Source organism: Enhydra lutris, unplaced genomic scaffold, assembly GCF_002288905.1.
Source record: "Enhydra lutris kenyoni isolate GAN:26980312 unplaced genomic scaffold, ASM228890v2 scaffoldscaffold22, whole genome shotgun sequence".
Taxonomy (NCBI): Eukaryota; Metazoa; Chordata; class Mammalia; order Carnivora; family Mustelidae; genus Enhydra; species Enhydra lutris.
In genome coordinates, this window is record NW_019154106.1 from 19,410,050 (window position 1) to 19,426,878 (window position 16,829).

A 16,829-nucleotide genomic window follows, 5' to 3' on the forward strand; every position below is an offset into this window, starting at 1 on the left:
TTCCTCCTCACCCCGAGGCTTCTTTTTGTAACATTTTCCAAATACTTAAACCAAGGCACACTGCCAGACTTTTTGGACAGGATCAACCAATGTATGCTGCCCAGATGCCAGGCATGTTAGGCACTACATGTACATCTCCACTAATGCTCACCGCAACTCCGGAAGGGCGGTGCTATTTTCCATTTTATCAAAGCAAAGGGAGCTGCAGGGAAAGCGTATCTCTGAGGCAGAAGGCTGGCAGGAGGAAGGCAGGGCTAGTATTTCGACTTAGATCTGTCTAGCACTAAAGCTTATAATCTTTCCACCATACTGTGCTCTCCAAGTGATCTCCATTCCTTCTGAAATCCCGTCGCATTTCCTGTCCAAATCACATGGCACCCTGACTGATCCGTAAGGGTCACAAACACCAGCAAGCAGCATAAATGAAGAGTGAGGGCAGGATTCAATGCAGTAGGGAGTGAAGACCATAGAGAACCAGAGAGCATGGGGTGTGCAGACAGGTGTAGCTTTGACTCATGGTTCCCTCAGGGCTGTCTGATTTTCAAGGTTTTCCAGGGAAGCTGATAAATGGGATTTTTATGTGAAAACTCCTGAGTTAATAAATTTTGCCAAATAATCTAATTTTGTTAAAAACGCTAAGCAGTATAAACAAGTCTGAGGACCAGATTCACAAGAGCCACCCATTTGTGTTGCTGATGGACCCATCATAAGACTCATTTTATGCCCACATCTCGTCATCCTATCTGGCCTGGAAGCTCCCAATCAAGGCCAGTTGTAATCTGCCTGGCTCCTCTGATCCTGCTTTGCCATTCCAAATAGTAGTGCCTGATAGAAAGCTCAGAAAAGCTCATGCAATTTCAAGTATATATTCTTAATCTCAGTGACCCAACTCAAGCAAAAAAGGCCGTTCAAAGCAAAATATACTTCCAAATTAATGATCTCAATTTACAGTGAGACATTTGATTCTCCAAGTCATCTCTGATCCTCTGAAAAGTAGATGAACTACTTATTTTAAAAAATCCCATCATTTTACTAAGAAGATGTTGATGAAAACAAAACACAAATGAGCAGGAAGAACAAAGTAGGAGCCTGCTACGTACTTCTCATTTCCTGAGCTCTCCAGAAGCACTTGACATGCAGTAACTGTGATTAGTTTCTGCACTGGAGGCATGAAGGAAGGCTTCAAGACTACAGTGGGTCCCTGAATCTTGGAGAGGACTTAAGTGAACACGAAGGTGGAGAGCGAGCGTAAGGGAGGGCAGAGAGATGATCTCATGGAATGGTGCAAGCACACAGGGAACAGCAAGATGCTAAAGGAGGTTGGGCATAGATTATGTAAAGATTTGACAGTCTGACTAAGGAACTGACATTTTATTTTATCTTTTGTTCCAGGAGGAGCAAATAAAGGCTTCTGAGTTGGAAAACAAAGTGATGAAAGTACTGAGCTCAATCCTGGCTCTCTGCTCCTCTTTAGCTCTTCTCTCTCTCTCTCTCTTTTTTAAAAATTTTATTTATTTGTCAGAGAGAGAGAAAGAAACATAGACAGGCAGAGGGAGAAGCAGGCTGCCTGCTGAGCAGAGAGCCTGACGTGGGGCTCGATCCCTGGAGCCTGGGATCATGATCTGAGCCGAAGGCAGATGCTTGACTGACTGAGCCACGCAGGCGCCCCAAGCTACGCTCCTGCTCTGAGTGATGACGTGCGACCGCAGAGCTTCCCATATCACCTCCATGATGAGTTCTAACTCGGCTCAGCAAGCAATTACTGAGGACACGCTGTGCGAGTGGTTTAACAGTGTGCTTCGGCCACCTCCTCTGTACAACAGGGGTAACGGCTATACCGACGTCGCGGGATTACTGGAGGGCGGAACGTAATGCACTCAGAACAGGGCCAGGCACAGAGTCTGCACCTTTGTTATTTATCATCATCACTTTACTGTTGTTATTCTGACAATTCCCCAAATGATGTTTCTAGCACAAGCCTGTCATCTGACCCGCAGACCTCAACAGCCAGCGGCCTACTTCCCCCCAAGAAGTCTCCGGCATCTCCAACCTAGCATGTGGAAAGAACTCTTGATTCCATCTACAAATCCTCTGTAAACACGGCCACAGTTGAAAGCAAAAATCCCTGCTCCTCCCCCATCTGAGTGAATAACACGTCCACCCAACCGCTACTCGGCCAGAAACCTGGGAGTCATTCTTGATCCTTACCCTGGTATCTAAAATGTTAGCGGAAACCTCTACGGCTGCTCCCTCAAAAACACACCTCAAGTTCATCCACTTCTCTTCATCCCACTGCCACCACCTGAGTCCAAACCGGCAGCCCAGCACCGGCTCTCCCCCCTCTACTTAGTCTTCTGCTCTTGCCGCTTCTCAGACTATTCCCCACACAGCAGCCTGAGCGATCCTTCCAGATACAAACCAGATCATGTCATAACCTCATTTATTCTGACTGGACTCAGAATAAAATCCAAACTCAGAGCTCTAACTACAAGTTGTAATTCTTTCTCTGTTCCCTGGATTACTGTCTAGCTCCTAAGACCTCCATGCCGGTGGGCCCCCCGTTTGCCACGTTCACTGCTGTCTGCTCAGAGTTGAGCACAGCACCTGACATACAGTAAGTGGGCAGTTAGTATTTGCGGGACAGAGATAAAGGAGAGAGGAGAGGGAGAGAGATCGACCTCTTCCTGAAAATATCTGGCATCTGGTTATCAGAGAGAAATGAGAGAGAAAAGATGGGAATTAAAGACATGTTAGTATTTTAGACATGGGGTAAATAGAGCCTGGGATAAAGATGGTCACTAGGTGAGGGATGAATTCTTCAGCCATTTCAAGAACAAATTAAGAAGATTTGGAAATTGAAATAATTAAGAGAACAGGGAAGAACTAAAAAAAACCTATATGTGGAGCACCTGGGTGGCTCAGTCAATTGGGTGTCTGACTCCTGACTTTGGCTCAGGTCACTATCTCAGGGTCATGAAATCGAGTCCTGCACTGGGCTCTATGTTCAGCCAGGAGTCTGCCTGGAATTCTCTCTGCCCCTCCCCCACTGAAATAAATAAATAAATCGTAAATAATAATAATAATAATAATAAAATAACTTATGTGTGAACCTGACCAAGACCAGTGATATCATGAACATAAATGGACTTATCAGCAGGTGGAATTGTGGAGTTTTCTGAGAGAACAATAATAAATCTGATTTTATACTTCCAGGTCAGAAATCACATGTGCTGTTATAAGTGGAAGTGCCCCCCCCACAAATAAATAAATAAGTGGAAATGTCCCCTGAACACATATGACGGATGACTTGAACTTGAGATAAAAGTCAAGGCTGGAGATAAGAGATTCCCAAGTCACTCCATCTTAAGAACGAACAGTTGAAGCCATGTTTATTAACTTATTCAACCAAAATACACACACACACACACACACACACACACACAGTGCTAAATGATGGGGACACAGTAAGACAAAAATGGACCTTGCCCATATGGCAATTACAATCTATAGCCACTTTATAATCTCCTAAAAACTAATTTAAACAAAGATAACAGAATCAAAAATAATCTTGAATATCCACATCGTAGGGGTGAATGTAAAGGAAAAATCCTTAAAGGAGGCAGGGAAATAGCAGTGAGAAAAGTCTGAGAGTAGCTAAAGTAACACAGTATCCCAGCCAACAGGAAAAAGAGAAGGAAGTTAAGAGATGGTTGAGTTTCAAGCAGAGAGGGGATGGATACGGGGACCAATAATGGGGACCAATATTACAAGGAAGAACAGAATGATGATCAAGGAAAGGTTCTTCCAGACAATGGCGTCTAGATATTAGCAAAGCGGTGGGGATGGACCTACAGGGCAGGTGCTTCAAGAGTGAGTCCAGTTGTAAGGAAAGGGAAACTGCAGACATAGAAAACTTACTCCAGAATTTGTGGCTCAAAAGCAAGCAAGCAAAGAAAAAACCACCCCAGATATTAGTAAGAGTCAAGGAAAAGATTTTCTCAAGATGGTAACAGATACAAAGGGATTTCCCTAGCTCTCTGGTCCAAGGACCAGATACATGGCGGAGCTGCTTGGCAAGTACAGCCACGGCTTTTTGCACACTGAAATGATCACTGAAAACTGAATGTTAGCCCAGGCCACCACTACGTAACCTGCTGAGGGCCACCTGTCCCTCTACCTGCCCTACCTTCCAACTTATGATTATGCCAATAACGTCTCCCTCTCTGCTTTTTTTTTTTTTTAAAGCATTTATTTGAGAGGGAGACAGCGAGAGAGCGCACGTGCATGTGCATGGGGGGGGGGGGTTTGTGGGGGAGAAGCACAGAGAGAGAATCTTCAAGCAACCTCCCCAGTAAGTGTGGAGCCTGACACAAGTCTCAATCTCACAACCCTGAGATCATGACCTGAGCCGGTATCAAGAGTCAGACACTTAACGGAATGAGCCATCCAGGCGTCCCACCCAACCTTTTTTTTTTTTTTTTTTCAGCTTGTTCTCGCAATCAGAATGTGGGGTTCCCTTGCCCTTGAGAACCTGGCTGGCTGGCTTCTGGAGGGCTTCATGGATCATCTAAGCTTGTGGCTATATGTGGACTGCAACGTTGTTCCTATAGCACCCAGGAAGAGCACAGCTGGACTTACTCTTCATAGTGGCAACATGTTTTTTTTTAATCTGACATAAACAAAATACATTACTTGTGGAAATTACAGAAAGAGAATAAAGCTAGGACCCCACAATGTCATCTCTACTTACTACTCTGCTGACTCAAACCACACTTCAAATGACTGTATCCTCAATATCGATCTGAAATACATTACTTTAAAAAGAGAAGCAGCTGTTTCTGAAATGAGATCTGCTAAAGTAAAAGGCTGGCTGGAAAAATACAGATTTGAAATCACTGAGGTTATCTTGTCCCAAACAGGTTCAAACTCATTTGCCACAAACAAATCTTTGCATTTTTATCCAACTCTTCCCTGATGTTTGGCATGGAAGGTTCTGGTGAGATGAGTGAGGACACTAAGGAAGCATGAGGACTGGCCCGGGTGATTGGTCATCCTATACCAGGGATACCCGGTGACCTCCATAGTTCAGTAAGTCAGAACCTCACCAAGGTCTTGCCTGGGAGGTCTGGCAGTTGTTCAGAGCAACAGAGGCTCTCTCCGTAGGCAGCGAAAACTTGGCACTGGGGACCAGACTAGCATGAGAACTCCTGCCTTTCCATCTGGACGGAAACACGTGGAAAGGCAAACAGAGCGAAATACTGCTGACAGTGTCTATTGTTCAGACTCGTCAACACAGTGCCAGGGGCGGTGTGGGAGTAAGAAGTTACTGAATTTCAGCAAAAATAAACGTGGATTTAACCTCACTGTTACAGTCCTTCTAGCAACATTGAATACACATTTGAAACCAGAAGGCTTAATGTAATAATGATTCCATCTTTGGCAACATATTTCTAAGAAATGCAACTTAAAGGAACCGTTATCTTGAAAGAGCTCCCCCGCAACATTGCAGCGCCAGAAACAAATGTCACCCATGGCTGACATCCAGCTGACCCCAGCCCCCAGCAAAAGTGCAGTGTTCTCCAGTCATCCATCAAAAACACAAAACTCATTCCCAGACTGTTCCCAGACGTGACCTGATCAGGCCTGATCTCCCCTCCTATACCCTTCTTCTGTGTCCTCTGAATTCCAATCCAGTGATGAGCGAACACCCCTCGATCCCCAACCTCATGTGCTCTGAAGGTTCCCTTGACTTGCATGTCCTAATTGAAACCTTGCTATCTCCAGGATTCCAAATGCCTAAAGCCCTCTCACATGGAAAGTGATCATGTCTCTCACATCCAGCCAGCCAGGAGATACTCCATATTAACACTTTCAGACCATTATTCCCAGGCCTCTCTTACGAATCCCTGCTCCTCTGAGCTCATGTCATTGAATCTGTTCACCTCTGTCCTTCTTGGCCTTGGTACACGCGAGGTATAACAAGCTCTTAATTGGTCCCTTGGCTTCCGCTCTTGCTCCTCTCTAGTCCAGGTTCCACACGGCAGCAAATGACTTTGTAAAATTATCCATCAGATCATGTCACTCTTCTGCCTCACACATTCCAGTGCTTCTTAATGGGCTTAAAATCTGCTCCTTCCTGAGGCTCATGAAGCCTCTGCATGATCTGGCCCCTGCCCACTCTCCCCACCTCATCACCTGCTCTGGGGCTCCACTGCGCACTCTACTCTGGTGTGGGGCCTGCTTCTTCTTCCTCAAACTCACTAAGCCCTCTTCTGCCCCAGCCAAGCAGTCATCTACCATGAAAGCAGCACTTGGGAAAGAGGAGACCGTCACCACAAGGCTTAGCAATAGTTCTTATGGGTATGGCAAGGGGAGAAAAAATTTCTACCACTGGGACACAATTTTAAAAAGTCAAGTTTTACAGGCAGCAACCTCTTCGACCTCAGCCATAGCAACTTCTTCCTAGAAACATCGCCAAAGGCAAGGGAAGCAAGGGCAACAATGAACTACTGCGACTTCATCAAGATCAAAAGCTTTTGCACAGCAAACAGTCAACAAAACCAAAAGACAACTGACAGAATGGGAGAAGATATTCACAAATGATGTATCAGATAAAGGGCTAGTATCCAAAATTCATAAAGAACTTATCAAACTCAACACCCAAAGAACAAGGAATCCAATCAACAAATGGGCAGAGGACATGAACAGACAATTCCTGCAAAGAAGACATCCAGGGGTGCCTGGGTGGCTCAGTGGGTTGGAGGCTCTGCCTTTGGTTCAGGTCGTGATCTCAGGGTCCCGGGATCGAGCCCCACCTCGGGCTCTCTGCTCGGTGGGGAGCCTGCTTCCCACCCCCACCCGCCTCTCTGGCTTCTTGTGGTCTCTGTCAAATACATGAATAGAAATCTCAAAAAAAGAAAAAAAAAAAAAAAAAAAGACATCCAATGGCCAACAGACACATGATAAAGTGCTCAACATTACTCAGCATCAGGGAAATACAAATCAAAACCACAGTGAGATACCACCTCACACCAGTCAGAATGGCTAAAATTAACAAGTCAGGAAACAACAGATGTTGGCGAAGATGCAGAGAAAGGGGAACCCTCCTACACTGTTGATGGGAATGCAAGCTGGTGCAACCACTCTGGAAAACAGCATGGATGTTCCTCAAAAAGATGAAAGTAGAGCTACCATACAACCCAGCAATCACACTACTGGGTATTTACCTTAAAGATACAAATATAGGGATCCGAAGGGGCATGTGCACCTGAATGTTTACAGCAGCCACATCCACAATAGCCAAACTATGGAAAGAACCTAGATGTCCATCAACAGATGAATGGATAAAGAAGATGAGGTATACACACACAATGGAATACTATGCAGCTATTAAAAGAAACAAAATCTAGCCATTTGCAACGACGTGGATGGAACTAGAGGGTATTATGCTAAGTGAATTAAGTCAGAGAAAGACAATTATCATATGATCTCTCTGATGTGAGGAATTTGAGAGGCAGGGTGGGGTGTCATGGGGTGCAGGAAGGGAAAAAATGAAACAAGATGGGATTGGGAGGGAGACAAAGCATAAGAGACTCTTTATCTCATGAAAACAAACTGAGGGTTGCTGGGGGACGGCAGGGTAGGGAGAGGGTGGCAGGGTCATGGACACTGGGGGGATGTGCTGCAAAATGTGTAAGCATGATGATTCACAGACCTGTACCCCTGGGGCAAATAATACATTATATGTTTAAAAAAAAAAAAAAGTCAAGTTTGGAAGCAGACCCCATTCCTAATCATGGCATTCCTAATCATGGCACATGCAAATATGATGAATCACTTTGGAAAAGGTTGTTCTTCCAAGATTAAAAGGACTGCCAGTGCACTACAAAACTGTGCCATCCGTGGCAAAAATTCTTTTTTTTTTAATTTATTTAAATTAATTTATTTTTTTAAAGATTTTATTTGTCTATTTGACAGAGAGAGAGAGATCACAAGTAGGCAGAGAGGCAGGCAGAGAGAGGAAGAAGCAGGCTCACTGCTGAGCAGAGAGCCCAATGTGGGGCTCGATCCCAGGACCCTGAGATCATGACCGGAGCCGAAGGCAGAGGCTTAACCCACTGAGCCACCCAGGCGCCCCGCAAAAATTAATTCTTCCCAGGGGCAGTCAGGGCATGGATTCCAGCTGAGATAAGGCCCCAAGGCAGCAAATGATGATTCCAGCTCTCACAGGATTTCACGTCTGAAGATAATTCAAGTCCTACCAGAACTACTCAGCTTTATGGGCTCAAACATGCACATTTTCATTTACCCATCCACTGACTCACATTCTCCAAACCATTAAATGGCCCTAGAGATAGGAGCTCAAAGATTCCTGGTCCACAGGCCACGTGTCACCCTCCCCAAGTCTCCCTTCTACTCCCTCAATGAATGCCATTTCACAGGCCAGAGGAATCTTGGGGTTTTGGCTTCACTGCCTTTCACGTCCTTTTCCAATTTCCAAATCTGAAAAGTCACTGTGGCATCTAGCATTTTTAACAGCTTAAAAATTCACGGATTATTCCAGCAACTCTGTTCTCATAAAGTAGCTACCAATTATTACCCTATTTACAAAGAAGAAAATGTAAATGAGGTGGATAGGTGCTTTTTGCCAATATCAGTGACAGAAACAGGAAATGAAAATGATTTTCTAGATTTCATTTAGGGATGTATTAAAAAGACGACGGTCATCAACAATTTCTTTCCGGTATTTCCTGTAACTTCTCAGAACAGACGCTGTAATCAGAAGTAGGGCTGATTAAGAGATTTGGATAACCGACCAGCAGCAGTGGGGTGCTGGCTGAGGCGGAGGGTCAGTCACTACTCCATGAAATATTGCCCCATGTAGCTTATCCAGCTTTTAAATTTAAGCTAGTCAGTATTACAGCATTTTGGATTCTGATATCCTCATTTCTTCTAAAGTCCTGAAAAAATATCAGTATTTATGATCAAACTGACCTTTTCATACTCTGTTCTTCCCAGAGCAGACAAAAAAACCAATGAGCAAGAGAGGTACTAGGAACTCCAAGTCACTGGGAGCTCTCAGAGCCTGCACCACTGGAAGTGGTTTTACAACCACCTCTTCTGGTCCTATGAACAGAGTTCACGTTCTTCAGAAGGTGCTAGAGAGAGAAGCGGCTTGAGAAATGCTGAATTTGCCTCAACTCAACTCACTAGCCTGAGGTGGACAGAAGCCCTTCACATTTTCAGGATTCAGCTGATGAAGGACAGAGCTTATCCATGGGTAATGTGCTAGAAGAACAAGGCTTCTGGCATCTAAACCTCCAGCACATCACAAACTTCCTGCTATTATCTAATATCCCCCCAACTCAGCCATCACTGTTTCCATGGTAACCGACAGAGAAATAGCAGCCTGCCAAATGGCTTTTGTAGTTCCTTTTCCAGCTTGTTTTTCAGTATAGAATTAAAGCTAGCTGGGAAAAGAACCAGCCTCATCTTTACAGCAGGGACACGACGCATTTTGGAAAGTACAACTGGGTCTGGGACAAGGAGTATAGATAAACTTTAATGAGCCCAGCTTGAAGGAATAAAAAAAGGGTCTTGGTTTCTAAAAAAGTGTCCACCGAAGTATATTTGGTACGCTTTACTTTTGTCTTGAGAGAGTATATCCTGACACTGGCCAGTAGACAGATATGGTGCTATTCACTCTGTCTTTAACTGAATTAACAAAAGAAGGAATGGGGTGAATGGAACAGCAAGATCGGGCAAGTTTCCTCGGCCACCGAGTACCTTGTTGTCATTAAAGGAAATGGTAATTTACTCTAAAATCAAAATGAATGGGCAGGAGTGGACTGGGTTGGACTAGAGGACACTGAAGCAAGATTCGCAGCTTGGAGGGGTGAAACGTTTACCCCAGGGACGAGGCCTGCATGAGGCCCGCTGAGCCGACTGCATGAGTCAGAAGGCACTCGGACTTAGGAAACAAAGAGCTCCTTGCCGTCTCAGCACAGGCAAAACAGTGAGGAATGCCGTGTGCAGAACCTGGGCGGCCTGCAGAAGATCAGCAGCTACAGAGAGCGGCCGAAGGTGCCAGAAGGCACAACGAACGGCTGCTGCAGGCTGGAGGGGAGGGCAGGAAGCAACGACAACAAAGTGGCCCCAAACAGATGCTTTTCTGTCTCAAAACCGCATACCTGAATAAAGTACACAGAAATCTCAGGACTCTTCTATGTCACTTTCAGATGAGAAACTTTGACTCAAGTCAAACAGGTATTCAGCTTCTCTTCTGATAGGTAAAAGCGAACCAGATTTTGAAAGAGATTCCCTCCTACAACCTCTAACAGACTCTGAATGTCTTGTTGACAGACATGAAAATTACAGCCTATAGTGGCATATGAAGTTCGGTTCCTAAGCGTTTCCTGACAGAAAGTCAGGCTCCTACAAATTCTGCACAGAAGACTAACGTAATTTATACTTTTTTAATTTATGCTTTTACCTTGAGTTATATGAATCATGAGTCATGCTCTCAGAACCCTCACCGGAGTTTAGAAAGAAAAGTAGACACAGATTTGCAAAAACCACTTCCTTTCAATCCTTCAGAAAAGGGATCGTTATAATAAGACAGAGCTGATGTACTCTAACACACATGCCTAATGCTGTCAACTCTAAGAAAGGCTTCTGTGCTTCTGCTTTAGCTAGATTTGTGCAGCCCTAGATTTTGGAATCTGTTAAAGAAACCTAAATGAGTCCTTCCAAAAGTTTAAACTTGGGTCTTGTTTACCCAAGAATGGAACTTACAGCTTCTGGCGGGGGGTAGGGGGCATTTTTAAACTGTACTCAGTAATGCATGATGATCATTTCCAATATATAAACCTTCAATTTTCCCATCTTAAACAAAAGCCAGAACTGAAGGGATATACAATTATATCAAACTCAGTCATAGTTTAGATTATGCAGGAAGCCAAGACTTACTGGAGTCAATAGCCAGAGGTACGGTACTGACACCTTCATACTTCCTCCCAAATCTGTGTCCTCAGCCAACTTTGTTTTAAGATCTCAGGTGAATTTTCTTACTTAGGAGGTCTATATTTTTATTAAATCAGCCATCATAGGTATATTACAGATTCCCCGGCTACTGGCAGATAATTAAAGGGACAGTACCACACTTTTAGTATTTCATGGCCTGTGCGTTCACTATACTCATCAAAATAAACTGTAAGAAGCCTTGAGAAGATAAAGCTTCAGTATGGGTGGTCTCCCTCTTAAACTGAGATTTTCCTCCAAATGGTTGCCTTCAAGGCTGTGTGGTAGTTGTATTATCCATCCATTCATTAACCTGTAACAGACATCAGGTATATTACCAAGAAAGAGCTCTTGGTCACCATGACTAATGTTTTTATATGAGAAAAAGAAGACCTTCGGCTGCCTGGAGGGGAAATGGAATGGGGTGTATCCTGAGCACCAGAACACTGCTAATGCTTAATGGCTGGAAACTGCTTCTACAGTAAAACTAATTATCCAGAAAGCATGCTTTGGGAATCCTTAGGCTTCAAATCTATAAATAGGCCAAAAATGTTTTTAAAAGGGGGGTGGTGGTGGTGAATGGATGTGTGTAAAGAAACAGTAACTGAACACTTAAAATACCTGGCAACAAAGAAAAAACCACCAAGAACGAGAGGCTAGGATTACACCAAACATTATACTGCATCTAGCACAGCTTACGTGCCAGTCAGAGAGGGGGAAGGAGAACTCCCACAGGAAGGCACAGCACCAGCATGTGCTAGATCATAAGCTCCAGGAGGGAAAGGGGGATTTTATCTCACTCAATCACTGCTACTGCCCCGGCTCCCACGGCCATGCCTGACAAAAAAGTCGGTGTTCCTTAGGCCCGGCTTGAGAAGAGCACCTGAACTTAAAATGAGACACAAGGTGTTCCTCTGCTATTCACATAACACGAGTCTTCCCAAGGGCAGGATGAATTATTCACATAATTTAACTGGGTTTTAACTAAGTGGAAGGCTACATATAAAGCACAGCCATACCCGAAGAGAATATGGCAAAGGTAGGGTTGTCTGCTTCTCAAGTGGTACTCCTGGCGTGTGAGAAGGCTAATCACCCATGGAACTGTGAAGTCTATTCCAAGTGCTGAGGAACCAGTTCACCCTGTAACTCACTGGCAACTGACGAGCCCCCTGCTGACTCAGACCAAAGGAAACCTAATGGATGGAAATAACACCAACAAAAGCTGCTTAATGGCGTAAATGCAAATAACACAATATGCTTCAAAATACCATGCTTGGAAACTGAAATACATGCCAGGAAAAGAGCCCGGCCCATTAACCATGTTCTTAGAAGCAGCATATCTGATGAAGAACCAGACATGAGCCCTGACACACTAACTGTTTGGTCTGGATTAGGTCATATTCTAAACACAGCCTTATAAGCCCTTCTGCACGGACTGGGTCTGCTTTAATGTGATAAGCTAATTGATCGGGAAGCTTGGTAAGAAAAAGACACAAAGATAGTAAGAGAATCTGGGAGAGGTTTGCTCTTTTGAGTTCCTACTATTCTTCTATCTATCTTAGTTCTAAGGTCCTATAATTTTTGGATTTAAGAAAGAAAATTAACGGTCATGTCCCTCAAATGTCATGTAATACAGGTAAAAGCGGGGACGGAAAACTAAAGTCATTACAGTTTAGTCCCTGCTTCTCCAAACTTGGACAGACCACCACCTCTGATAATTTGGCTTGAGTATCTATTTTCTGAAAGAATTACAGGTTCATCTGTATGTCAGAAGATGGCTAAGAAGGCAAGGAGTATGCTTTCAATGTTCCCTCACAGAAAAGAGGCAAGACAGCTATGCAGAAGACTTCCATACGACAAGGTCCCAGGGGCATCTTCCTCACACCATCTTCCTTTCCCATCTCGCATCTACTAGCTTGAGCCTTCCCTTTATAAGCTCTCCTTCACAGCATTTATCATAATTCTAATTATTTCAATAATTATTTCAATATCCCCTATGTCCATGAGGACAGGGATTGTGTATGGTCCTTTCCACCCAATGGAAACGGGCCCCTGGCACCTGGCACCTGGGAAGCAGTTTCTGCTGGGTAAGATGATGAATGAATGAATGAAGGGAGGGAGGGAGTCTAATGTTAACCATGGGGTAGGCGATCAGTTGAAAACATTTCAACAATAAAACACGTACTCCCATTCTCTAAATCTGAACACAGGAGCTTTACAGGGCGCTACGTTTTTCACAAAGTATTAGAAGGCAGGAAAAACTTAAAGCGAATACTCACTGGTGGGGGTTTCCTTCTCATCTCAAAAGTGCGTGTGGCACCAAAGCTCAGTGAAGCGATGACGGGACATCTCCCTAGCGAAGGTTCATCGTCGCTGTGCCAGTCAACACCGTCCTTCTCGTTTCGGTACAAATTGCAGAGCAAGGAGTTGAAGGTGTGGCCAGTGTTTTCTTCGATTTGGTCCTTCAGTGTGCGCAGCACAGGATGCCACTGCAATCGGGAGGCCAAGAGAAAGGGCAGAGATGGTTCCCATCAGACACAAGGTGGCAGCCACAGGTAAAACGGGAGGCAGGGTAAAATCGGTCATGCTACGAACAGGGGCATGGAGTAAGCAAAACGCAGGGAATGCGACAGCCACAGGCAAGAGGAGTCGATTCCCGCCCATTATTTCTACTTCGATGCAAGCTGACCTCCACGATTTCATTAAGGTACTAAACTTGGTGTAGCAACGTCATGAGGACCAACCCTCTCTTCCCATCTCATCCTTTCAGTCCGTGCGAAACTCACGACCGTCATCACGGTCAGGCAGTAAGGAGGTAAGTGGAGTGCGGAGCCCGGCTTGCCGCCACAGCCGATGGGCTGCCAGGATATTGGCAGATACAGACTGAAGTCTGAGGAGGGAAACAACTTTCCTGCTGGGTGGCCCTCTTCATTCGACTCCTATTTTATCACGAATGACAGAATTGCTTTTAAAAAAAGATATTCAGTATTTCCAGAGTGGCTAACTTCCTAAAAATAGAACCAAAGGGAAAAAAACATTCTACAGAATAGAATTATGATGGGGCCCTGATAAACACCTGGGCCGTGAGCTATAGACAGTTTACACAGATGCCACAGCCCTGCCTCCTGAGCACCCAGTCCACTCGTGTGGTTTGTCTCTTAAACTCATGTCTTGCCACATGCAGTACAGGAAGCTATGACCCACGACCTTAGGTTGTAGCTGGGAGCTACAATCAGCATAGCTTGTATTAGTTCTTGTTAGAATTCTGACTTCCTGCCACAAAACCTCAAGTACTTTACAGAACTTGCTTTTTTTTTTTTTTTTTTAAATAAAACTTCCTTTTAGGACAGTTGTTCTCACACCCCTATCAAAAATTGAGGACCTCAAAGAACTTCTGTTTATATGGGTTACAGCTATGATGTTTATCATATTAAAAATTAAAACCTAAAAAAGTTAAACTATTGATTAATTCATTTAAAAAATACAAACCCATGACATGTTAACATAAACGTTATTTTACAAAAAATAACTCTATTTTCCAATACAAAAATTGGCACGAAGAGAGTGGCACTATTTTGCGAATTTCTTTACTGTTTGGCTTCACTGAAGAGAGGTGATTCTCACATCTACTTCTGCCTTCAGTCTGTTACAATATGTTGTTTTTGCTAAGTATGTGAAGAAAATTGGCTTCACATGAATATGTAGTTAGAAAAGGGCAGGAGTCTTTTCCAGCCTTTCCAAATAATTGTGGATATTCTTTGCTATTACACAAAAACTCAACAAGTACTGACTTCCTAAAGGTCGGCTGCAGTGTGGAACTGGAAACCACACCAACAATTACATTTAAATCTACTGGTCCGGCTTGCACTTCAAATAAGTCTTTTAATCTTTCATGATTCTATAACATCAAGCATTGGTCATGTGGAAAATACTGATCCAATGAGTAATACAGACAGACATTACTGTTGACACATTTCATTGTACAATCTTAAAAAATCATATCCATTAATATCAGCACTGATCTCATCAGAAAAGACTAAGAGAAATAGAAATAGAAAGAGGTCAGGATCAAAGTGGCGGGTATGACTTTTTCCAAAACTCTAATTCTCTTGAAAACTCAACTTTTATAAGTAACAAAACCTATCCATTGTTTTCCTTCAAGGGACACTCACTTCACTCATTTATGAGAAAATGGCAACCAAATACTCAAGCCGGAATAACTATAGTTTGTCTGCTAGTTGTTCTTCCAAACAAAAATGGTCCACGATAGAAGTGGGCAGTTCAGCTCTAGCTTGAAGAATCATACAAGTGTTTTGCGCCTTGACAACCATCACACTTGGCTTGTAGCAGGACTGCTTTATGCATACTTTCCATTTCATCAAACTATTAGAGAGACATGAACCCAAACACTGAGATTTAATAAAACTAATAATGTTTATTGCTTTGAGGAACGTTCTTAAATGAAACCAGCCTTTTTTTTTTTTTTAACCAGAAGTGAATGGTGGTGAAGAATACCATGATAGTAAAGTTTGATGACAATGACCTGACTGATGCTCAAGCACCAGAAGTTTTACCCACCATTACTTTCGTATCATCAGTGAAAATTCGACAGAGTGAAAACGTCACACTCGCCAAGTATGATATAAATAGTTTTGACCTGTGCACTTCCCAAAAGGATTTCATGGACCCCTTCAGGTATCCACTGATTTTATTTTAAAAACTCTACCTTACAGAACACCTTCAAAATCAGGTTCTATGTATGCTAGTGAAGGAAGAGATGTTCAGCAAAGGAAAACATAATATTTTAAGTATATCCCACAGCTACTGTCAGGTAAAACTGCCAAGCAAGCATATGTGGGAATCACTCAGCTTTGCTGTGATGTAGCAATCGTGGTAAGCTGGGATTCCTTATTACGGATACTAGCATTACATTCTAAGCAGAGAATTTTTTAAAATAAACAATGACAACAACAAACCAAACTTAGATCAGTAAAACAGAAATGTTATTAAACTAACCTATGTTCTAGAGAATAAATTTCAAAGGGAACTTTCCTAATAATGTTAGCAAGCTGTATTTCCTATTTATTTTATGGCTTTAAGCTTATCTTCATGGAGATAAAGATCAGATGCTAGAATTATACACTTAGCAAGAAAAACAAGAATGTAAAAGAGGAAGATAGCTTTTTTGCAATGTGACTGAAAAACTAATTAGCACTTCCCTGACTTGCTTAGGGACTGAGTACTGTGATAACTCCAAGTTTGCTTTATGTTTCTAAGTGGGTATATATTTTTACTGGTTATTTTTGGTGGTGAAGTAAGGAGAAAAAAAGGGGATAATGAACTAGAGGATTAATTTAGACTCTCCAACCAATACTCTATATACAGATCCCTCAGAACTGAATGTCTAAATTAAAATTCAGCATCATCTCACTGTTCAGTGAAGACATTCTATCCTTAAAAGACATTTGAGGAAAAGAGTATGAGAAAATATGAATCACAGAAGTGAAAGGACCTATTCAGTGGATTTCAAAAAGTGTTTTGTAGAGTCTTAGGTACCACAAAGGTGTCTCTGGAAATTCAGTAGGAGAAAGGTGAGGTCAAGCTGGTGGGACTCCCAGCCAGTCAAGGCACTTCTTTATTTTCATACACTGGGTTCATAGAAGATTTAGTTCAAAAAAGACTAAAAGATTAATAACCTCTGACTGAATTTGCTCCTGTGCTTTGGGTTATTAAGCTTGAGGTAATAATTTAAAAATTAAACAAGTTAAAATTAAGTAAGAACCCCAACACGCATATATACCTTTAAAAAG

The 16,829-nt window shown here is 43.1% G+C and overlaps 1 protein-coding gene across 1 annotated transcript in view; it reads right to left on the bottom strand.

The window, feature by feature from the left end:
• The window catches only part of LOC111150166 (alkB homolog 3, alpha-ketoglutaratedependent dioxygenase), a 36,871-nt gene that overhangs the window by 5,580 nt on the left and 14,462 nt on the right, over positions 1-16,829 (bottom strand). The window contains exon 8 of the mRNA XM_022507562.1: positions 13,299-13,508. Coding sequence (XP_022363270.1) covers positions 13,299-13,508 — 210 coding nt within the window. The remainder of the gene's footprint in view (positions 1-13,298; positions 13,509-16,829) is intronic.